At 39.7% G+C, this 24,982-nt stretch overlaps 1 protein-coding gene across 2 annotated transcripts in view; it reads left to right on the top strand.

Annotated features, from left to right (window-relative positions):
• Nucleotides 1-24,646, top strand: part of LOC127659582 (protocadherin alpha-C2-like) — a 69,473-nt gene extending 44,827 nt beyond the window's left edge. For both annotated transcript variants that reach the window (XM_052149468.1, XM_052149467.1), the window contains exons 3-4: nt 5,290-5,375; nt 20,877-24,646. In XM_052149468.1, coding sequence (XP_052005428.1) covers nt 5,290-5,375; nt 20,877-21,172 — 382 coding nt within the window. In that variant the 3' untranslated portion in view covers nt 21,173-24,646. The remainder of the gene's footprint in view (nt 1-5,289; nt 5,376-20,876) is intronic.
• Nucleotides 24,647-24,982: the final 336 nt, after the last annotated feature.

The raw sequence follows: 24,982 nt of genomic DNA, 5'->3' as shown, positions 1-24,982 counted from the left end.
TACAGCTGTACAGTGGCTGTTGGATGACTAGTACAGCTGTACAGTGGCTGTTGGACGACTAGTACAGCTGTACAGTGGCTGTTGGATGACTAGTACAGCTGTACAGTGGCTGTTGGATGACTAGTACAGCTGTACAGTGGCTGTTGGACTGACTAGTACAGCTGTACAGTGGCTGTTGGATGACTAGTACAGCTGTACAGTGGCTGTTGGATGACTAGTACAGCTGTACAGTGGCTGTTGGATGACTAGTATAGCTGCACAGCGGCTGTTGGACGTCTTGTACAGTGTCTGTCAGACGACATGTACAGCGGCTGTTGGATGTCTTGTACAGTGGCTGTTGAACGACTAGTACAGCTGCACAGCCGCTGTTGGACGACTAGTACAGCTGCACAGCCGCTGTTGGACGACTAGTACAGCTGCACAGTGGCTGTTGGACGACTAGTACAGCTGCACAGCCGCTGTTGGACGACTAGTACAGCTGCACAGCCGCTGTTGGACGAGTAGTACAGCTGCACAGCGGCTGTTGGACGACTAGTATAGCTGCACAGCGGCTGTTAACGTGAAAGCAGAAGTAGGTCACAGGCGGCGATTGAAGTATTGCCTACAGCCATGTCTACAAATCGATGGCAGCGAAGGACGTATCAGACGCATTCACATATGCCAGCCTGTGTGTGTATGTGTGAATGACCTCAGATCTTCATTAGTGGTACACGGATTTCCTCCTAATTACAGCAAGGTTTAATTTGAGTTAATGCAGCCATGCAAATAATCCTCATGCATTAAATCAGATTCCTGTCTCACAATTAATGTACATGGAGAAATCATAGCGAAATTAATTTCACATTTACGATGCGTTTGCTTTCGGCTTGTTGAGTTTAAGGCAGATTTGTAAGTATTTCATTCAGTAGGTTTGTGTTGTATTAGTGGTGTTTGTTAAGGCAAGCATAACTAATACTATTGCTCATATTTATAAGTATTTTATATTTATAAGTATTAAACTTCCATGTGTAACTCGTCCTGCATGATATTTGCAACATACATCAATGTTCGATGTCACAATTTGCATCAATTCATGTGGCATGTTGAGGAGACATGTACTATTACATTTCTAGCGATTAGAAAAAAAATCCCTTAGACTTACATTGAAGGAGGGACCGAGCCATATCTAGGGACCAGAATTGCACAGACTCTTATAAACCACCTAGAAATGCCATAGCAACCAACTAGAGCACCCTAGTAACCACAAAACAATGTGCTAAAAGCATAAATCGACAAGAATGTTGTAAAGTTAATGTTTAAACCAAGAAAAAACAAAAAAACTAAAGATTTGTTCTCTGAAATCAAGTCTTATTAACCTACACGATTTTGCTGTTCAAGTATATTTGCCTGTTTTTATGAGACATGAAGACAGAAGTACTGATTATGAAAATGCAGTGATTTTTCTTCCCCTCGTTGTTTCTAGTTGCACATCAGTAATGCTGAAAATATCACACTATAGGTGGACAGTTTTTAGACAAAAAGGTTGATTTTAGGAGGTGATTTTGAGCTTTTCGGCTATAAAGCTTAGAAATGAAAATGCTACGACTGGTATGCAGGCAGAGAGGACCGAGGGAAGGAGATTCAGACACGGAGAATGGGGGTGCGAAGGGGTAGAGTGGATGTTTGAACATTAGATGAGGATCATGTATTTGGTCCAGTGTTTCTCATTAATAACGTATTAGTCCTACTGACTTCTGCTTCACAGCTCTTTAAAATGGCTTCCACACACACACACACACACACACACTCACACACAAACAGCAGTATCCACCTGACCTTAGATGGCAAACATTCATCAGAGAGAGAGAGAGCGATAAACGGTGGCAACTAAAATGGTGGTTATCCACCTCCTCCCTTCTGCTCTGCAGTCATTCTGTCTGCATCCTGATCTCAAAGATGAATATTCTTTATAAAAATATGAAAACACTTAATGGTATGCTTCATTAATAGCTTTAACAAAATGATTAGTGATGATTGTTGAGTCAAGCATCACTATTACAGTTACTCATGCTCAGTACAGGACATAACAGTGACCGCCCAATTTTTCAGCCATCTGGGTTCTGGAAGTATTTTCCCCATTAGTTTCTTCAATACACTTTTTATAAAATCCTTCATAACAGAGTAGCAAGCCATGAACCAAACCAGAGAGCGCTGCGGTGAATCACAGCAACACAAAATCTGTTTCGAGGCAAAAAAGTAGTTGAAAATTGGACATAAACACAAAGATACAAGACCTTGTACTTACCAGCTTTCATGAGGGCACAAACTACAAACCCATGATGTATTGCGAATTATGTAATTGAATAAGCAATGAAGTGAATATATACAACTATTGATTTTTAGGTTGCTGATTATAAGTAGGCCTATAGAAACTATACATTTTACAGTTCTTGCAAAATATTCAGATATGTACAAATATATAAGTATAAGTTTAAGGATGAAGGGAGAAAGACTCGATTACATCATTCACAGTGCATCATGGGAGTGCTCGGACGCTTTGTGGCACGTTTCATGGGTTTCGTTGGCCACTGTTCTCTGATTGGTGGATCTTTCTCTGATGTACCATGGGTAATGTAGTTGTGTACCATGAATTCCGCTATCAAACACTATTAAACGATGTAGTTGAAATAACCCAGATGGATTGCTTCAACAGAAGCATATACCATCGATGAACAACCTCATCGCTCGCGGTAGGTCAGTCTTTAAAGGTTTGTAAGTTGGCGTTGAAACTCAATTTGTCTATGGGATAAATGAATGGGATTTTTCCTTCCCGAACTAGACTGTTGTGTCTATGGAGGAGTAACTAACTAAAAGTAGTCTGTTTGAAGTTTTATTAGTTTATATTCCGTAGGTCATTTTAAAGTCACCCTAATTAAATATATCAGGTGATTTGTTTTTAATTCTGCAAGTTTACAGTATTAAATAATATCAATGGATTGTTCTATGTATAAACCATTGGTGGGCCGTGCATTTAAAGTCTAGGCCTTTAGTGTGATTCATGCCATTAAGAAAACACAGTTTCACAATGAATAAGTCACCCTATATGCCTTTCGGCATCATATATTATGTTGCAGCTAACTAATAATACCATTTGACTTTTTAAAAACATGTCCATGCACAAAGCCAGAACTTGAAATGACACTTAATGCTCAAACAAGCCTAGTTTTGTGAAATGAAAGTAAAAAAATCATAATTTTTATATGAATCTACCAAGGAGGTCTATAATACCTGGAAAAATCTATCTAAAAATATTTGCGATTTAAATGTTGCTTACAATAAATTGTTTCGTCGGGGTGCACGGTTGTGCTGCATTCCATTCAAGTTGGATGTGGGATATTCCTACTTGATATCTCCGAACATAGATGCATCCCATTTCCTGATATTCAGAACTGCAACGCTCCCGTTACCTTAGCAGGGGCTTTAACAGACTTCCAGCTGAACTGCACAGCTTCAGAGAGAACATGAACAGCCTGGTTTGATTTTCTGCCTCTGTAGCTGTGAAGTATTTAGAATATTTTAGACCTTTTTTACTGTTGATGCAGAAATTTGTGTATATTTTGCACAGTCAGACCAGGAACATGCATTTAGAAAGTAAATGTGTCCATTTCTATTTAATGCCACTTTATAAATGTCTGTGTGAAGTCGATAAACTCTAAACATTCACCTTTTCCGTGTGTGCGGGTTTGGGTGGTTTACGAGGACATTTCTAGTATCCCCATTATTCTAATCTCTTAAACATACTAAACGGGGGTCTGGGTATCTCAGCGAGTATTGACGCTGACTGCCGCCCCTGGAGTTGCGAGTTCGAATCCAGGGCGTGAATCCTGAGTGACTCCAGCCAGGTCTCCTAAGCAACCAAATTGTCCCGGTTGCTAGGGAGGATAGCTTCACATGGGGTAACCTCCTCGTGGTCACTATAATGTGGTTCTCGGTGGGACGCGTGGCGAGTTGTGCGTGGACGCCGCGGAGAATAGCATGAAGCCTCCACACACGCTATGTCTCCATGGTAACGCACTCAACAAGCCACGTGATAAGATGCACAGATTGACAGTCTCGGACACGGAGGCAACTGAGATTCGTCCTCCTCTACCCGGATTGAGGCGAGTCACTACACAACCACGAGGACTTACAGTGCATTGGGAATTGGGCGTTCCAGATTGGGGTGAAAAGGGGAGAAAAAACACGCATATTAAACAATGTTTTTTTGAAAATGTAAAAATGTAGAATTTTTTTTTGTGAGGGTTAGGTTTGGGGGTTGTGTTAGTTTTAGGGGATAGAAGCAATAGTTCCTCCAGTGTAAAAATAATTATGTCTATGGAGAGTCCTCATAAGGGTGTGTGTGTGTGTGTGTGTGTGTGTGTGTGTGTGTGTGTGTGTGTGTGTGTGTGTGTGTGTGTGTGTGTGTGTGTGTGTGTGTGAGTGAATTTCGAGTTCAAGAACGTAAGCTTTAATCTTTTAGGTGTGTGAGTGTGCAGGGTAGAGTACGGTCTAATCTGTTATCTCTAATCCAGGCTTCTGGATTCCAATTGTCGCGACAGACCTACATAAACCCAGGCTCAGTCATTCACCCCAGTTCACAGTCACATACACAACTACCAAAACAAATCTGATTTAAATCCACACCTTTTCCTCTTATAATTTAAGACATATTTTACAAGCAAATACAGTATATGCTCTGAGTCATACAGTGGGGTGCCAACATTATAAGACCACTTTAAAAATTGCTTCTATTTTGCAAATCTGATGGTTTGAGGATGCTCCAAAGAGCACCTTGTTTGCTTCAATGAAAGCATAAAAATCTGAGTTACAAAGAACCGACATGATCAATATCACTTATTGCTAACATTTGATTTGTGACCTAGAAATGCTGCAGAATTTTAAATATGTCTTCTGTTAAAGTTTTAGAAATCTGAAATCAGCAATGTGGTCTCAGACTTTTGGACACTATATTTTGTGTTTTATGGTGAAATGCCCAAGACAATCTGCAGAAATCTGAAATGTTTACTGCGATTTGCTCATTGAGTGAGGTGGGGAGATTTTTGAGCACACTAAAATGCATGTATGACTCAAGAATTGTGAACTGATACTTATAAATCAAACTATGTATAATTGAATTATAAATCAAATGATCTTTATATTGGAGGCTTTTCTCAACAATATTGATATATGCAATAATAATTCATTGTAATTGACTGACAGCCCTAATATCCCATTTTAACTATTTTCTCTTCTATGTGTTTGTATGTGTAGCTCGGTCCATATGGAGGAGTCATCTGTGATGCAGGGAGCTCAGGGAGTTCTTGTCCAGAACTGGCCCACCGTGTCCAGCGCAGCCGGTAAGATGTGGGATCTCAATTCTTGAAGAGCGGTTCTGCCAAGTCGATCTCATGAAAAGTCGTGTATAATTTATGAGTTGGCTATTTCGTATGGTTTCACACGATGTCGTTCAGATAAACTCGTACGACTTCTTGGCGGCAATTAGATTAAATGCAGAACAAATGGAGACTTTCGCTGAACCCAGTGTCGGTTATCTTAACAATATCTTAAACTGTGCTTAGATTTGCCAAGTTGCCAAATTCTTAATCCAAAATCACTGATCACAAAATGAATTTTCATGTATGCATTCGGCCGACAATTTTATCTAAAATAATTTGCAATACTTTCACAGTATACAGTACATTTGATCAGAATGTGGATTTCCTGGGAATCAAACCCATGACCTTGATGTTGCTAGCGCCAACTGAACTATTGTCTCATTCCTCATTCCATTTGTATTTCTCATTAGGCTTTTTTTGAGACACAACTGAGACAAAGTTGATACTTGAATGACACAACTAAGATCACAGTTGAATCTTCTGAGCCATGACAGCGCAATAAAACCTTCCTCTTGGAGGTCTAGCAGGACTGTTACACTTTCTCTCTCTCACTGGTATTGCCCCCCAGGACCATCACCACATCACTTTATTACTCCCATCCTGATTCTCAAGGCTCTTTGTTTCTGTCTCGCATTCTCTCTAGCATTATTTCGCTCGCTCGCTCGCTTTCCCTGCAGTCTCTCATGTGTTGGCCTCTTTTGCTGAGCTGCTCTGCTGCAGTCATTCAGGAACGTATGAATATGACCTATATGAAGCTTCTTTAGGAAACCCAGCTGAGCAATTCAGAGAGCAACTCTATGTAGTACAAAGGACCTACTGCATTACTTTAATGATACCACAGTCGGTCGGTCTATCATGCCACATAAAAAAATAATGCAAATACGATGACATCACCACTCAAAAATGCCAGTGTTAAAGAAATAGTTCACCTCTAAAGGACATTTTTGTGATACATTTTTTACTTCCCAAAAACATAAAAAAATGTGTGTATGTTTGTACACACCAGACTGTTTGTGAATGAGTGACAATATAAAGCAGGCAGGACTGGACTGGTATTCTGGCATACCGGGCATTTTCCCAGTGTGCGGATGCATTTTGGGGCTGTTCAGGAGCGGACTGGCCATCGGGAGAACCGAGAGGGCCAGTGGATCAGCCGCAATAAGCTAAAATGAGCTGCTGCATTATGCAGAACAAACCACAAAAGGGCGCTGCGATATGCAGAAAAGGACAACGATCACACACACATCCCCCCCCGCTCAACTTTGGGCCAAGTTGCTATGTAAAATCCCGGGCCGCTTTCTCTTCCCAGTCCAGCCCTGAATGCAGGATTTTCAGCACGAAACACGAGCTGTAAAGGCACAGCCCTTCTCCAGAAAAGGGGCGGGGAGCAGCAGCTCATTTGCATTTAAAGCGACACAAAATTAGCGTGTTTTTGATTCCACCCAAAAAGAGGTATTTATAACATGGTATAATGAATGATCCATGGGGTGTATTGAGCTGAAACTTCACAGACACATTCTGGGGAATCCTGAGACTTATATTACATCTTGTAAAAAGTGGCATAATAGGTCTCTTTTAATGGTGCTTTAAGTATAAATCACCATCCACTTTCATTAGATGATACGCTATGTTATATTGTGTGTGTCATTGAAGATGGAAAATAAAATGGGTTCTAATGGCACGAGTGTAAGTAAATGATAACAAAATGAGTGAACTATTTCTTTAAAACTGGCCTTATAAATATTATTGAATGTTCAAATATTACATTTCTATACATGTTTCCAAACAGTCAGATCACACTGCGTTTAGTGTTGATTTTTTATGTTGGATAAGCTTGCTCAGGTGGCCTATCATAGCGATGTGATGAAGAAGAAAGTGACACCAATTTCCACAGCTCTGACCAGATTAAGCACACATCCAGTTTTATCAGCTGAAAGAGGAAATGACACAGTCAGAGGGGATGCAAAGGTTATCTGTGAAAGCAAGAGAGAGAGAAGCTCGGCGGCCGAGAGCATGACTAAAGCACGGAGAGATGACTCGATTAGCAGATGAATGTTTATAATGGTCAGCTCAGACTATTTCAACACGCACACATTCTCCCTCACAGTGGAGACAGTTATTCATGTTGATTAATCCACAGTATTAGATTCTATCTCCATTTTCTCCATTTACACTCTCTCTCGCTTTTGGACTCCAAATAATTGATGAATCGCCCTGTAGAGGACAAAGTCTAGGTTATTGTCCACATGTCCACACACTCAAAGACCACCATGGCATTACCACATGCATCTGGCCAAAAGTAATTAAGATAAAGTAATTTTTTTTAAATAACAAATTGCATTATAATAGAGTCAGCTTGAGGCTAGCATGTAGAGCTATATAATATTAATGTGGATTACTGTAGAACTTTCTGTCGAACAAATAAAGAACCAGTTATGCGAATGTGATGAATTTTGGCATTAAGTGGTTGACTTACAATTTAAGCAGAGTCATGCTGTAATTCATTTAAAACGATATCGTTTTTTCTATAATTATTATACATGTATGTGGCAGGGCTGGGTCGTGATTCCACACACCTGGTCCCTAATCAGGCTAATTAGCCATCGAGAGGGATAAAGGCCGACTGAAGATGGCAGTGCGAGAGAGAGAGATTTACAGACAGCTGTCTGACACCTGTGTGTGTGTTTGTCTTTTTGGTTTAATTTTATAATTAAAATATTATTTATATTGTCAAGTCGGTTCTCGCCGCCTCCTTTCCTGTAACCCCTTTACACTGGTTCCGAAAACCCGGGAAGGAGGAGTGATGCACCACAGAGTACTCCCCACTACCATCCACCCCAATGGAGCAGCCGCGTCCATTCACAGGGGGGCGAAGGAGCCCGGCTGCCTGAGAGCAGAGGTACGGTCACTGGCCACGAGGGGAGGAGGGGCTCCTAACCGACCGCCTGGAGCGGTCAGGGTCGCTGCCAGGGGCGGAGGAGACCCCTACCAGCCGCTGAAACGCGCTGGGGTCTGAGACCGCCGACCACAAGCAGGGAGGGGCTCCTGGCTGACCGCTTGCTGGCCTGATGGGGCGGAAGGCACGCCCCTCCCCAGGGAAGGGGGAGGGGGGTGTACGTCATGACGGGTGCTCCCTGGCCTGAGAGAACGAGGGGATGAATGTGGCAGGGCGAAGGGCGGGCCAGGTCATGATTCCGCACACCCGGCCCCTAATCAGGCTAATTAGACTCGAGAGGGATAAAGGCCGACTCTCCAGTCGGCCTTTATCGGCAGTGCGAGAGAGAGAGAGATACGGACAGCTGTCTGACACCTGTGTGTCTGTTCATCTTTTGGTTCAGTTTTATATTCAACTATTATTTATTTTGTCAAGCCGGTTCTCGCTTCCTCCTTTCCATTAATCCCTTTACAATGTAGTTTTTTACGATCTCATGTTAACTTGAGAAACGACACTATAATCTGTACACTTGCCTTATAGATATGTATACGTTTTAACCTAAAATCTCAATGTTGAATAGTTAATGGACAAAATAAATATAGCTATACAGATATGCTCTCTGATTGGATGTTTAGAATCAAAAACCTCTCAACCCTTTTCTCTCTGCTCACGTCCCAGGTCACAAAGGTCATAAGGAGGGACCTGGCATAATTCATGAATATTTAATTTCCTCATTAGCACACGTTGAGCACACGGATGTCTGTGTTGAGGCCACACCCCCTCGGATGGAATGATGATGTGATTTCTGGAGGTGTTCAGAGTAATTGAAGTCATTTAGATTCAATAATGTGAAAGTGAGAGAAAGGACAAAACGGGTGCAATTATGGGGGTGATGAAATAGTAATTTGTTCTAATCAAGTCTATGTTGATGACCCCCAAAAGCAAAGACTGTGAAAATGAAAGAAATAAGCCTCTTTATATGTTCTCTCTCTCTCTCTCTCTCTCTCTCTCTCTCTCTCTCTCTCTCTCTCTCTTCCTTTCAACTTTTGTCTGTCAATTACAAACTCATTTACAAGCTGCCTTATTTTAGGTACTGCTCACCATTTTACACTAAGACCATGTCATCATTGTCATCATTTACTCACCTTCTTGTCGTTCCAAACTGTTATGACTTTTGCATACAGTGACAATAGGTTGTTAAGCTTAAAGGACATAAAAAGCCAGTAAATGTACTCCTATACGACTCTGATATGATACTGATTCCAGCACCAACCATCAGATCGATATTTCACTGGACACTGCCAGAAACTTGGACTTAAAATGGACTCCACCAGAAATTAATCTGCCACAAGCTTACAGTCGAACTGCAGTGCACATTACTGACCTCTCTCTGCATCACTTTGGTCAAAGGATGGACTGCACTCTTAATATGGAATATGCAGATAATAAATTAATTGCAGCCTACATCAGCCATATAACAACAGACAATGCATCTGTTTGCACTTCCGCAGTTAAGAATTTAGTCATTAATCTTAGTTAATACAATATCTTTTGTTTAATCATTTGCCCCTAACGCTAACTTAGTTTACTAACATTTACCCTTGTGCGTCAATTTAAAAAAGTTACAAAAATGTCTCTGTCAAAAAACTGCCATAAAAATATTATATATTAATATTATTTTATACTTTCACTGACTTACCCAACATCAGTCCTGATCATAACTACAAAATATTCATTCATTTTCAGGATTTTAACCCTTTAAATGCCAGTTTGTTTACATAATGCCACTGTTGTTTTTCAGGCACACACACACACACACACACACAAAACTCACTCTGACATTCATACCAACACACCCACACAATTTTAGCTGCATCATGTATTCAGTTGGCCTGCAGTGCTCTATAACACAGCAAATAGAAAATAGGGGAAAAGCTTGTATTTGCTCCATAGGCTAAACATGATGGCACCGTCTAGTGGAAAATATAAAAAAATTATAACCCAGGGCTCCAGAATGAAAGCATAATATCATAGAATTCATGATTTTATGATTTAATGACACTAGTTTCAAATATTGCAAATTTCTATGCCGTTGGCATTGACACAGCCAAAATGATCGAAAAAGCAAAAATGAAAAAGACAAAAATGTCCCGAAGGTCGCATAAGGGTTAAATCTTGACTTGTACTAAACATAAATAACTAATATTGGCATTATATTCATTCTGGTTAGTCAGAGGTGAACTGGCCCCCACAGTCTTCTATTTCTCTTATTTATTTTAGGCACAATTTACAATTATGTCTTTTTCTTTACCGCACTTTTATGACTCGAAGACGTTACTATAGCACAGGTTTTTTTTGGTTAAAGTATAATTTACTGTAAAGCTGCTTTGAAATGATGTGTGTTGTGAAAAGTGCCATACAAATAAAATTACTTGACTTAACTCATGTGCTATATTACAAGTCTTCTGAAGTTTAAGGGTGGCTCTGGCTCAGGTAGTAGGACGGTTCGGCCACTAATCGCTGGGTTGGCGGTTCGATTCCCCTCCCACACGACTCCCAGGTGTCCTTTGGCAAGACACTGAACGCCAAGTTGCTCCCAATTGCTAGTGCTAGCGCATTGGTGTATGAGTGAGTGTGTGTGTGTGTGTGTGTGTGTGTGTGTGTGTGTGTGTGTGTGTGTGTGTGTGTGTGTGTGTGTGTGTGTGTGTGTGTGTGTGTGTGTGTGTGTGTGTGAATGGGTGAATGAGACACAGTGTAAAGTGCTTTGTAACCGCAAAGGTTTAAAAAGGCGCTATATAAGAGCAGACCATTTACCATACTATAGCTTTGTGCTAGGATAAGCCTGAAATGTTAGTTGTTACTGTCTGAAAAACTAGTTTATGTTTAAGCGTTACATCATGCGATCATTTCTGTGACGTGTGAAAACCAATGCCTTTTGGTGTCACTGATATCAAACCTGGCATAAAACATAGTCACAGGGCAGGTTGCACAGAATTTGCCAATAAGATTTGAGAGCTGCGTTGGAGTGAAGGATTTTTAGTGAATAATGACTAAAATTTCCTCACACAAAGCTATCATATGTATTCGGAAGACTTGGAGTATAGGGCATGAGTTGTATAGTTTTTAACATTTTTCTTATGATACTTGAATGTTGCTTTTTAGGGCCTGGTATTCCTGGTCAGAATATACTTTCTTTTTATGGATAGGAGCATCATGGAAATTGTTTAAAACATAAGAAAGTCACATGTTTAGAACAACGCTCTTTTTTTAGACGACACAGCTCTTTAAAACAACAAGGCATTGGAACTGAGCTACATCAATGGGGTGAAGTCATATAATGCTTTAGAGGTAAACAGCAGTTTATGCGATTCATTTAAACAGTCTGTGGTGTTGCAAAGTAATACCAATATGAATTATGGTGTGGTGGTGGTTTGTGTTGTATTAAACTGTGGCTCTGCATTTTAATGAGCTTAATTTTAGCTCTGTCAAAACCAACACCCCTGTCTCTCTCTCAGTATTTGTGTGAGGCAGATGGGCAAAACTACCAAAGTGTAGATCAACAGAATTATATTAATGCAATGAAACAAGAGCATGTTACCACTCTTCCTCTATCTGCCTCATCTTCTTTATCTCTCTGTTTCTTGTTGTTTTCTCTCAAATGGGAGTGTGTGAACGAGAACACGTTGTATAGAGGCAGAGGGCAGGTAGACAGCCGCCTAAAGGTACAAGAGATAGAGAGTGACAATGAGAATGAAAAGAGTGACTGAGGGAGAGAGTGAAAGGGGAAACGGAGAGATGGAGACAAAAGGGAGCTGTGACTGTCTCTGTTGCTAGGGGAGATAAGTATATGACCATTAGAGAGAGAGAGAGAGAGAAAGAGAAAGAGAAAGAGAGAGCGTGTTCTGTATTGGTTTCCATCATAGTCTCTGCCACAGCCTGATTTCACCAGAGGAGGCAGTTTCCACGGCAACCATTCATAGCACGAACAGGGTGCTAAAAGTAGAGGGATGGTGAGCGAGAAACGAGTGGAGGAAAGATGCAAAATGGAGAGAGAGAAAGAGGAGAGGTGTGGCCCGACAAAAAGAGAGTTAACAGACTGGTGCATAAAATTAAATAGGTGTGTCAGAATCATGTGTGTTGTTCTACTACAGAGGCAGATAGCAGGTCCCACCCGGTCTCATAACATGTCGTAATAAAAGAACGAAATGGCGAAATCGGAAGAAAGGTAGAACGACAGCTAAAATGTTATGGCTGTATTGTATTGATTTAAATACTGTTTGTTGACTGCTTGGTCTCTTTGTGAATAAACGTGAGACAAGAAGGCAGCGGTGTAAATACATTAAGTGTAAATAATATATTATCAGATCAGTCATTTAGTTGGCACTTCTATCCAAAGCGACTGGATGGATGGATAGATAGATAAATGGAGGGGTGGATGAGTGTGACCTATCCTGAGCTTCCTGTTTAAAGATCATCTCTGCAGGTGAGCCAACTTGCACAGCCCACAAGCTCGCATTTCAGCAACAGTGCCATGTGGTGCCTAGAAACACATGTCCACAATCCAGCACACACACTTACTTGCAATGCAATACTTAAACACTTACACACAATCCAACACTATGCAATACTCGATGCAAGAGACACACCTGCTCCGGTTTCCCCAAATCAAACATATTAGATACAAAACACTTCCTGTATCTTAACTGGTAGTGCACGGCACAAGCAATGCCAAGATCGTGGTTTTAATTCCCAGAAAACATATATTTTGATCAAATGTATACCTTGAATGCACCGTAAAATGCCTTGGATGTCAAATGCATAAGTCAATGAATATATAGTTTACACAATATAAAATATACACAAAACATTGTCCATTATAACCAATACATGGTATAATATATTAGATAGTCACCACTGTGATAAACATATAGAAGATAAGTGTTTTAGCTCTCACATCAGTCAGTCACAGAAGAACGTGTGTGTGTGTGTGTGTGTGTGTGTGTGTGTGTGTGTGTGTGTGTGTGTGTGTGTGTGTGTGTGTGTGTCTGTTGAAGGTCTAGTGGAATTTTCCAGAACATACCAGGGGCTTTAGTCAGCTCAAGAGGGTAAACTCATGACAATCTCTGTCTCTTATTTTCTATATATCTATATCTAAATATGTTGTTTGGGAAATGTGTGTTTTTCATACTGTAACCTACCGTATATTGTAGATGTGGAGATGCTGAGATGGTGAATGTATATTTTGTATATTATATAATATCTCAACATCTCATCTCTACAGCCCTTAACGACAATTTCCCATCCCCTCTTAATGGTTTATTAACGACTTTTGAAAATGACAGCATTAATCTCATATTAGCCAGTATTCTCATTTGACAGAGCAGAACTCTCTTCCACGTCCACGCATACACACACACGGCTGTCTTGGCACGCTCTTGAGAAAGCTGCGTGTACCATCTGGCACAAATTTGATCAGGATTACTAGAGCTTGACTTATCAAGGTGTACCACTCTCTCTCTCTCACACACACACACACACACACACACACACTCTCACACACACAACACACACACACACACACACACACTAACCGGATTGATTATGTGCAGACAATCAGTTATGCATGCATATATATAATTGTCATCAAAACACAAATTGTTTGTTATTATTATTATGCACAATAACTGTAAGTTGCATTAATTTCATCTAAAAGCCTTTAATGTATATGAGCAAACAGTAAATAGCAAACTATTGTTGTGAAACTTCACAAATACACCGATAGATAGATGCAAGAGATTAAACGTGCATCTGCTGTTACGTGCACATACTGTGCTACAAAAGCACTGAGTGTTGTGGTTTCATCTAAACAAACCCATGATTCCTCGCCTCTGCGGTGCTGTTCAGAAATCTGCTCCTTCAGGAGTTTCGCGTCAAAGTTCGTCTCGTATTTCATCCTCAAACTCCCTCTGCTTCTCTGCCTATTCTGCATAATGTAAGCCTGTACTGCAATCTACTGCCCTATCTAATAGAAAGACAGAGAAATAAACAGAGAGAAAATAGGAGGGAGTCGCAGATGGTTGTTTTCCTGATGATTAGATGATTCAATTTTCTCCACATCACCTTTTTATGAGCCGAGTCTTTCACTGGCCGTAATAATCATCATTTCCGTTGCGCAGCTTATTAAGCCTGTGCCATTATCTGCCAGTCAGACGTGTGTGTCTTTAAGACTGCATTACTCAAAAGGTCAAGGGGACAGAGAGATATGAAGGGGAGGTGGCAGGGAGGTGTTTTTATTATAACAGGATGTGACATGCAGTTTTGGGGAAGCTAACAGCACCAAACGGAATTGCAAAAATAATCATTGTCTACAAACAGCTTTTCCAAAACAATCCCAGAGTCTGCCATTGGTTGTCAAACAGATTGTTCCACCCCAAACTCCATTGGTTGAGCCAATGTCACTGTGTTGCACTGGTCAGGATCCTCAAACAACCAGAGCAATGTTTTGAAAGCACCAGAGATGCAATATGTATACGATTTGGTGGAATCAACCTGCTTATAGTTGTCTGTGCATATTAAAATGGGATGGGAGAAGGTACTTTAACATTTAAAAATGTAGACATAAGTTTTAAACAGCAGTCAAGATAACCTTTTAAAACACTTGTTACACAAAGGCTATTTAAAGCTGAAGTATGTTCCCCTCAAGTGTGCAGAGTGGTGGTGGCGTAGTGGGCTAAAGCACATAACTGGTAATCAGAAGGTTGCTGGTTCGATCCCCACAGCCACCACCATTGTGTCCTTGAGCAAGACACTTAACTCCAGGTTGCTCCGGGGGGATTGTCCCTGTAATAAGTGCACTGTAAGTCGCTTTAGATAAAACTTGGCTGTATCTTTTTCTGTGTTAAACTTTCTCCTATCTCAACTAAAGACATTTATTTGTAAGCTATTTATAGGCTGATCATAAAACTGTAAACATTGTGTTTCTGCTGGGCTATGCTCTGTTTGACCCGCTTAGACCTGCCCTAACAAAATACTCAACCAATGGTGTGAGTTGGGGGCGGGACTATCTCTTTCTTTGACCAATGGCAGATGGGAGGCCTATTCGGAAATCTGTTTTGAAAACAAAGTTTATTTTTGCAGTTCCGTTTGGTGGACCTAGTGGCGCAGAAATCTCATACTTCAGTTTTAATTATGGCTTTATATATATATATATATATATACATGTGCATGGTTTCTCAGATTATAGGATTTATTTTTGCAGTCAAAGTAATATTTATCTTGTTAAAAAACATAAATGAGGATCTCAATTAGGGTGATGGCATTAAACTACAACATTAATGAACACTAAATGAAACTAAGGTAACACTTTACAATAAGGTTCCTTAGATTAACATTAGATAACAACATTGGGGAGTGGTGGTGGCGTAGTGGGCTAAAGCACATAACTGGTAATCAGAAGGTTGATGGTTCGATCCCCACAGCCACCACCATCGTGTCCTTGAGCAAGACACTTAACTCCAGGTTGCTCCGGGGGGATTGTCCCTGTAATAAGTGCACTGTAAGTCGCTTTAGATAAAAGTTTCTGCCAAATGCATAATTGTAATATAAATGTAAATGTAGTTAACATGAACTAACAATGAACAATATTTGGTAACACTTTATTTTACAGTGTCCTTGTTACACATATTACATGTATCAACCATAGTAATAACAGTCAATTATGCATAATTACAAGCGACTAAACCTAAACCAAACACTTACCCTAAACCAACATGTTATTAATTAGTAATAATCAGTAATTACTTGTGTAATTACACTGTAACAAGAACTCTGTAAAATAAAGAGCAACCCAATATTTTTTACAGCATTTGCTCTTGGTTAATGTTAGTTATACTATATAGTAATATTTGTTTTGAATCAATAGTTGTATTAGTTAACATGAGTTAACACACTGTGAATAGAACAAAGAACAATTGCATTTTATGAACTAACATTAACTAAGAATAATAAATGCTTTAAAAATGTATTTTATTGTTTGCTCATGATACCAAATGCATTAACTAATGTTACCAAATGGAAGCTTATTTTAAAGTGTTTTAAAGTAAGTTATTTTTATGACTGAATAAAATATAGTTATGAACAGCTCTGTTTAGTATACAAATATTTTGCTACAAAACATTACGCACATGGATATCTTTGCAAGGACCCACAAGAAATTGCCATTTGAACCAGTTCATTTATGAATCATCCGAATGAATTGACTCACTAAAATGAATCGGACTTCCCAACACAAGATATGAGGACATTTTAGGAGAGCACGAGTAACGCTCGACTGCAAATCTGCATGCACAATACAGTATGACATTAAAAGCAGCATTTTTACATTTTCTCATGCTACACAGCTACTTTTTTGGAAAACAAAATTGCTTTGAAAACAGCTGAGCTACTGTGACACAGAGAAAAGTAGTTTCGTTTTAGTTAGTTATTCCAAAAACTTGTGACTGGTGTCTTTGTTATCATTCTGGCAGGGGATGGAGAGAAGGACAGAAATGAAATAGAAGGGGATGGAGAGGGAGAAATTAGGCGTGTGAGATAAAAGATTGCGCAAGAGAGGGAGACGAGAAAACAAAAGATTTTGGGCATGTAATTGTTGTGTTACTGAGGGATTTGGAAGGGTAGCCAGTTCCCTGAAGACTTGTAATGGATGCTGCCTAATGAGTGTCCCTGTTTCTCTGCGTCTCTCTCTCTCTCTCTCTCTCTCTCTCTCTGTCTATCCTCATTTCACACACACACGCACACGCACACAAGCCTGCATGCACACCCTTTTTTACTCACAAATGTCATAGTCTCAATGTTCCTGAGGTTTTAATCCATCTTAATCTTCACCACAACATAAGCGATAGACAAAAGGCAAGGTTTAAACATGCTCCGATACACTGCCAAAGATGTGTGTATTAAACTGAGTGATGTTTTGGGAATCCAGTGTCATTAGAAATTAGATTACTTGCTCAGAGAGGAGAGTCTCAGTAGTGTGGTGAACATTATACCATCACATTTAGAGTTGACCAGCTACCACAGTCTTGTATCATGAAGAATTACATTTTCATGTATTGTTTTTTTTAACAAGTAATTGATATACCATGAATATTTGAATGGCAGATATTAATGGTTCTGAACTCTCAGACGTCAGTCAAATGAATGTAGTGACACACGATCACATTTACACATCAACGATGCATATTTTGTGTTGGCCAGCTCGGCATGGCCATTCACAGTTTATTCAGAGAAAGCAAGACTCTGCAGATCCTCCTGAAAACTTTAATAATGCAGTTTTACAAAGAGAAAGTTTAAAAGTATATGGAACGTATTCAGATGACGTCACAACACAGCACCATCGCCATGTACCCTATAGATGCGACTAAACAGATCGTCTGCCGGTGCAGTGGGAGGAGGAGTATTAATATAACACTTTCATAATTATTACCTATTTGTTTCTGTATTCACATAAATGTTAATCGTGGTCACAATGTTTCTAAAAACACACATTGCTTTGTTTACATGTATGGCGTGAACGTATCTGATAGCATAATTGAATATGTAACAGGGTAAGGAGGGCAAGGAGGAGGCAGATGTAAGTTTTAATGTCATACATGAACTTTAATCAACTTAAACACAAACACTTGGACACACACACACACACACACAGCGGACGCACGCGTCTCTCTCTATCAAACTGGCGCTTCTGGCTCGTCTTTATCCCCCTCCTGTCCGATTAGCCCGATTCAGGGCCAGGTGTGTGTCCTCATGTCACAGCTCCATCATCCTCCTCATCACAGAAAACTACACTGAGAAAAGATTACGAGTATGATTTACTTTCACAGGTTATTGCACACATTTTTTCTAAGTAAATTGTAATAGTGTAAAATTAAGTCAAATCTAACATAATATTGATTTAAGTGAGAGTAAATTGAACTTAAACATCTCTTAAATCTGATGTACATATGGTAAATGGTCTGCACTTATATAGATCCTTAACGGTATTCAAAGCACTTTACACTGCATCTCATTCACCCATTCACACATTCATACACCAATGGCGGCAGAGCTGCTATGTAAGGTGCTAGCCTGCCATTGGGAGCAACTTGGGGTTCAGTGTCTTGCCCAAGGACACTTCGGCATGTGGAGTCATGTGGGCCGGGTTTCAAACCACCAACCCTGCGATTAGTGGCCGACCCGCTCTACCAACTGAGCCAGAGCCGCCCCATGGTATTTAAAATAAACATTTGACTAGAACTTTCCACATTTTGAACTTTCATTATTAACACGTCAAGTAATGTACCACATGACATATGGAAGCTTTACACAGGAAAGCTCCATGCATGCGATTTAATCCTGAGACTATCACATTACTGGCAACTAGATCACAACATGGAGCTGCGCTCGCAGACCTCAACATCTGGGCACAAAACACAAGGATGATAACAATTACAGTGTTAGATTTTGAGGTGAAGATGAACTTTAGACTTAACAAAACAAGAAGTTTCCAAACGTAACAAAAAAAATTCTGTAAACAAACTCACAATTTGGTTCAAGTTAGTGAACAAATATGACAAGGTTTTCTACATGATGAAGCAGTTTAAAAATATCAAATAATCATAAATAATATTAATAATAAGCTAAAAATGTGTTTTTACGTGTTTGAATTCAACACGTGCTAAACCTACTATGTTTTAAATTTCTCATGCAATAGATTTACATGCATCCAAGGTCAAAAAACACTTTTATTTGCTCATAATTTAAATTGCAGCATTACCTTTTTTCCCAGTGTCAAAAACGACTCTTTCAAGGATCCGTTCAAATGGTGCGTTCACATACAACGCAAAGAAAATTTTCATTGGATTATAAATCCAGTAACGCGAACCCGCGAGTATTCCCACTTCTTTTCCGGAAAAGGACAGGAGGAGGGGCTTCTACGACTTGGTTCAAAGTAAAGTACGACCAATAGCTGGAATCAAGTAGATTCAAGGGTAGTCCAATTTTCCTGGACTGCGATGTCTTTTTTCATCCGGTCTCTGTACAAGTATGACGTTGTGTCATACAATTCCAGGTGCACTACAACATTTTTTTTTTTTTGTTTTTTTTTTCAGATTTCTTCTGCTACTACGTCAGTACATCAGTGACATCCGGACAATCTCAATGCTTATAGGCTTTTGCGACAACACGTCATGTGAATTTTTCGCCCGAGTTAAAAAATGTAAATTTGTGCAAATACGTGAATGAAGCGATTTCGTGAGTTCGAGTCACACCATTCGCTAAATTCGCGCCGACCATCGCGTCTATTTGAGTCTTTTCACATTGACTTTGTATGTAATCGCACCACGCGAAATGCTCACTTCGCATTGGATGTGAACGCACTATGAACACCTCGTTTTTGAGTGCCTACCCTGCTCTGATTGGTCAGATGTCCCAGTCTGTTGTGGTTGGTCTACCGCTTAGTGTAGTGTTTGAGGGCGGGTCAAAATTGTTCATGAGCAGCCAATGAAGACCAGAGGTGGGTTTTTTGTTACCAAATTACGTAGGTTATTATAGGAAGTATGTCTGGATTTACAAAGGACTCATTTCAGATGTTCAGAATCGGTTATTTCTTTTGGGAGTCAAGAACTTAATTTGTCGTGCACTTCGATTTCTGAAACTTTGCAGACATTTTTACATTCACAAACAGCTTTATAACACACTACATGAAAATATTAAAGGGCACCTATTATGGTTTTTCAAATGTTACTGTTCAAGTTCATGCTTTAACTTATTCAATGTAGAAAGTGCTCAATCTTTTCTGTTATACGAACTTCACCACAAAATCATTTTTTCAGTTTATCTATTTGACTTGAGAGTAAGCTTGCGAGTTAGTGCAGCAAAGCACCCATTTCACATATGAAGAGAGCTTTGTTGGTGTAAGTTGATTTTTAATAAATTGTCCTGGGATAAAATGGGATGGCTGGGTTGATTCCCCAGGTTATGCAAGATAATCCAGCACAGCACTACTGCAGAGTTTGTTCTTCTCTCAGTCGAAATACTGCTGATTCACTGTGTTCCCTCTGGGGCTCTTTAGTACCTCTTGGCTCAGAGGAGACAACAAAAATGAATGTCCTAAGAGGAGAAAGTGTCTTCCAGCACATTAATTCATGGGTCCAGTGGGCCAAAACCCATCAAGGTCCCACTTAAACCCCTTAATACATAAATAAGTGTGCAGAGTGGGAGCGGTGGTGGTGTAGTGGGCTAAAGCACATAACTGTAATCAGAAGGTTGCTGGTTCGATCCCCACAGCCACTTAACTCCAGGTTGCTCTGGTGGGTTTGTACCTGTAATAAGTGCACTGTAAGTCGCTTTGGATAAAAGCGTCTGCCAAATGCATAAATGTAAATAAATGTAAATCAAGTTTTCATATTTCTGTTTAGCTCATAATATAATTTATTTATTTTAATTTTAAAAGATTGTAATAGCTGTTCTCTCTTTGTCTTTCTCTCTCACAGATAATGAGGGTGGAGAGGTCTCTCCCCCCGTCGGCGCCGGAGTGGACAGTAACAGTTGGCATTTCCGTTACGGGCCAGGTCCAGGCGGACCTCCTCCACATCTGAAACCCGGTGAGGTCCCTCCCGAAGCCTTCATCATCCCTGGTTCTCCAGCCATAATCTCCTTTAGACAAGGTCAAGATGGAGACGACAAGAGCGACTTTATTAGCTTCGGAAAAAAGGAGGAGAAGAAGAAGAAGAAAAAGAAGAAGGAGAAAAAAGACAAACGAGATAAAGGCAAAGATGATGATGATTAGAGAGACAGATGGAGTTACACATATACAAGCTGATTTTTTTTTTAAGACAGAAGTCTCAACAGAAGTCTGTAGAACAAAACTTGCATTTATTAATCCTAAAATCCATATTTTGGGCTCAAACAAGTATATTTTAAGTCATTTTGTGTAAAGCTTTTAATCAGAAGCTGTGAAGTGTTTTTCTGACAAGTCCAATCCAATTTGGCTTCACACGGATAGTTGACATTCCCCTTTCCCGTTAATAAAATAATTTATTAATCTTGCCTTAATGAGCTGATATGTGTTTGATTAATGTTGTCTAATGCCTCGGGTGACCTGACAACCCACTATTCCACATAAAAGATATTCAGACTGATGTTGGTACTTCTGTCTTATTCGTCTCTTGTTTTTTGTTTTCCAATCTTTTGGATAGGGAGACAAAATCTGATTTGAAATGTTAATAAGCTGTGTGCCGCATCCGATGGGTTGACATATAGAACAATTAAGATAAACATTAAGAATGGATTAAAAAATTTTGTAAAGTGTGTGGTTATCAAAGAGGGCACACAGTGTTGTATATATGCAGGCTGAGCACAGCTGTACGTAACACAGTGAAGACACTATAATTAATGCTTTTTGCTCACTCACTTCTCGTGGTCTGGGATGGAAGTAACATCCAGGGCTGGACTGGTAATCTGGCATACCGGGCATTTTCCCGGTGTGCCGACGCACTTTGGGGCTGATCAGGGGAGGACTGGCCATCCTGAAAACCAAACGGGCCGAATGGGCTGCGATAAGCTCAAATGAGCTGCCGTGTTATGCTGAATGGACCATAAAACGGCGCCGCGATATGCAAAAAAGTACAGCGAACCCCCACCACCCCTCAACAACTGTTGGGCCAGTTGCTATGTAAAATCCCAGGCCGATTTCTCTTCCCAGTCCAGCCCTGGTAACATCCCTTGAAAAAAGGAGACGTTGAAACATGTTTTCACATCTTTAAAAAAAAAAGGTCTCACATCCTGGACATGTGAAAAACAGTGTTTTATCAACAAAAAAAAGAAAGACAAAAAATTTACAATTAACTGAATGATGGAATGCACTTTTGTTTTGCTGCTTTAATTTTATTACCAGCAAATGTTCTCCAGCCCTAGTATATATGTGAGCAAGTAGTCCCATATATATACACACACACATAGTATATATACATACACACCTTATAAACAGGGTCAAAAATCGATGCATCCCATGCGGCACCCAGTATATCTCCTGCTCTGAAATGTTTCTAAATCGGTAAAGCTTGAGATAAGTTCACAAAGCAATCGTGCTTTGGTTGGTTGGTTTAAGAGGCCATTGATGGAGCTATATGCTATCCATAATGGGTTTTTGGAAGGTTAACCAACTTTCCATTGCTCCATTTGGAGTGTAAATGCAGAGATCGAAACCTCATGAGCTACAGTAAACGAAAAGCTGATGAGCCTGTTGTTTAAAGGGATGGCTGAGAATGTTTATGCATTGTGAACAGTATTAATGCTAAATCACCAAACCTTAAATACCTTTGAACCCATAAACTATCCTTAAATATCCTCTGTAGATATGGCATGAGGGTTATGCTGTGATTTTGCGTGGCGCTGCTCTATGTCTGTAGTTTCCCGTATGACCTTCACCCTAATTTTGTGCCTGCTTTCTCAGCTTGTTTCTGGGCAGTGTCCAGTGTAATACTATATGAAACAGAGTCCTCTCCCTTCTGCTTGCTAACACCAACACAACTAACACAACATGGATAGGTTTTCAAATTTGGGGAAAGAAGAGCAGGGCGCCAATTTGATAAGCTTTAAGTTATTGCTTCTGTACAGATCTTCTGTCTCTCTCTCTCTTGCTCTCTGCTGGGTAGGCTAGCTCTAGACATTATGGTGTACTCCTATAGTATGGAGTAATGCAGACAATGCCTGTCGAATCCCCCACAGAGGACAGAAGCCGCTCCCAAAGCACTATCATCTGTAAATGACCCAGTGTTGACAACCAATCAACTTCAGCACTGTCACATGTTAACGTAAATGTATATTCTGCTGGTCTCACTTTGGTTTTTTTACAAAAGGGGGAGGGAACTGAGAGGATGGAGGCAGGGCTAGGCAAGGGGTGGAGCTTCAGTAAGAGAATAACTGTGGGGCTTGCCAAATGTTTTGATTTGAATCGTTGTTAAAGGTGAAGTGTGTCATTTCTGTGCCATTAGTGTCACAAAACAGAATGGTAAAACATTTCAAACAGGTTTCCCCATCTGCCATTGGTCGTACAAACAGATTGGTCCCGCCCCAAACATAAACCATTGGTTTTGAGCCAATGTTGCTATGTTTGGCTGTTTAGCATGCTCAAACAAACAGCGTAAAGTTTTGAAAGTGGCACAGACTCACAGTGTTAACACCAACAAATTGCTAACTCTAACATCGCAAAAATAAAACGCATCCCCTTTAAATTGTTAAAGCAATTGAAAGTGTTATTGATGTACATTCAGCCTTTTCAGTAGATTCTACTCATTGTAAAGACAACTTTGCAATGCTAATACACTTTACACCGCAACGAATTGACTGTTGTCTCCGCCATAGACTGTTGTCTTCGCCCCATGCCTTTAAACCCGCTCTAGTTTCTGATTAAAGCGGCTGTGACATGTCTTTTGCTTTTTCTATTGGTTCCTTCACTTGCCTGCCTTCCCTGTTGCCACACCTCCAAAAAACATGTCTCAAACTGATGTCAGTTTCTCAAATGTGACTGCTGCATGACCTTACCAGAAAGAAACACTTACTACATAGAGATATATATGAATATAGATATAGAGAGCTATGATTTTACTATTTTTCTTTATCGTTTTTATTCATTCTTCACACAAGAGATTTGTGTATGTACCGTCTCTGAGCCTTTTACATACTGACACCTCTTGCACCGACTTACAGTGGACAGTGATGACATTACTAAACTTTGGTATTTGCAACTGCTCTATAGTGTGATGCCCTGAAGCTCTCATTTTTATCCTTTTGCTTTTTTGTTACGAGAACAAAGATAAAAGACAAAAAAAATGTTTTGTGTTTGGCTTTGACATACTGATCAAACTAGCACTGTATATTGTAGCTATATTATTATGTATGATGACTCTATCCCTTCTCTTTCACTTCTTTGACAAAGAAACAAAAAACAGGGAAATATCCCGACGTAAAATACAATATATGTAGTGTATGCTTGTGTCTAGTGAGCGTTCATACGTCATTCTTTCTTAGTGTCTGGTGGTGATCAGTAGGTGGCGCTGTGCTGTCCAACCAAATGGCGATCATCTGTTGTACAACCCTTCTTTTGTACACCTTCTCATCAATATGTGGTGGTAAATAAGTGACGTTCATTACTCTCTTGTTTTCTCTTCTTCCTCATTTTATTTCATTACAATGGAAAAGTGGTAATGTGTTTTGTTTATAAATCACAAAAAATGAATAAACTTTTCTTTCTTAATAATGTGACACATAATGTTCCTGTTCCTTGTGTCTGTTATTTGACTGTTTAAATGATTTTGGGTGATATGCTTTAATGCAGAAATATATTTGCTTAGTTTATTCATCATTAGCCTAAATAAATGACTTTGGTGTTAATATTATATATATAAAAACTTCAACTTTGGGCACTTTTAGATTTCTAGAAGTCCCGTTAAAACCGTTTTCACACTTTTAATATATGTTTTGGTTGTTTTTTTTTGTCTACAGACAATGCCAGTGTGTCTAACAACACATTTCAAATTCTAGAATTATGTGTCCGAAATACCCATAATTAAATAATATTTTTAAACTTTTTGCGTAA

Source organism: Xyrauchen texanus, chromosome 19, assembly GCF_025860055.1.
Source record: "Xyrauchen texanus isolate HMW12.3.18 chromosome 19, RBS_HiC_50CHRs, whole genome shotgun sequence".
Lineage (NCBI taxonomy): Eukaryota > Metazoa > Chordata > Actinopteri > Cypriniformes > Catostomidae > Xyrauchen > Xyrauchen texanus.
This window is presented reverse-complemented; position numbering and strand designations above follow the sequence as displayed.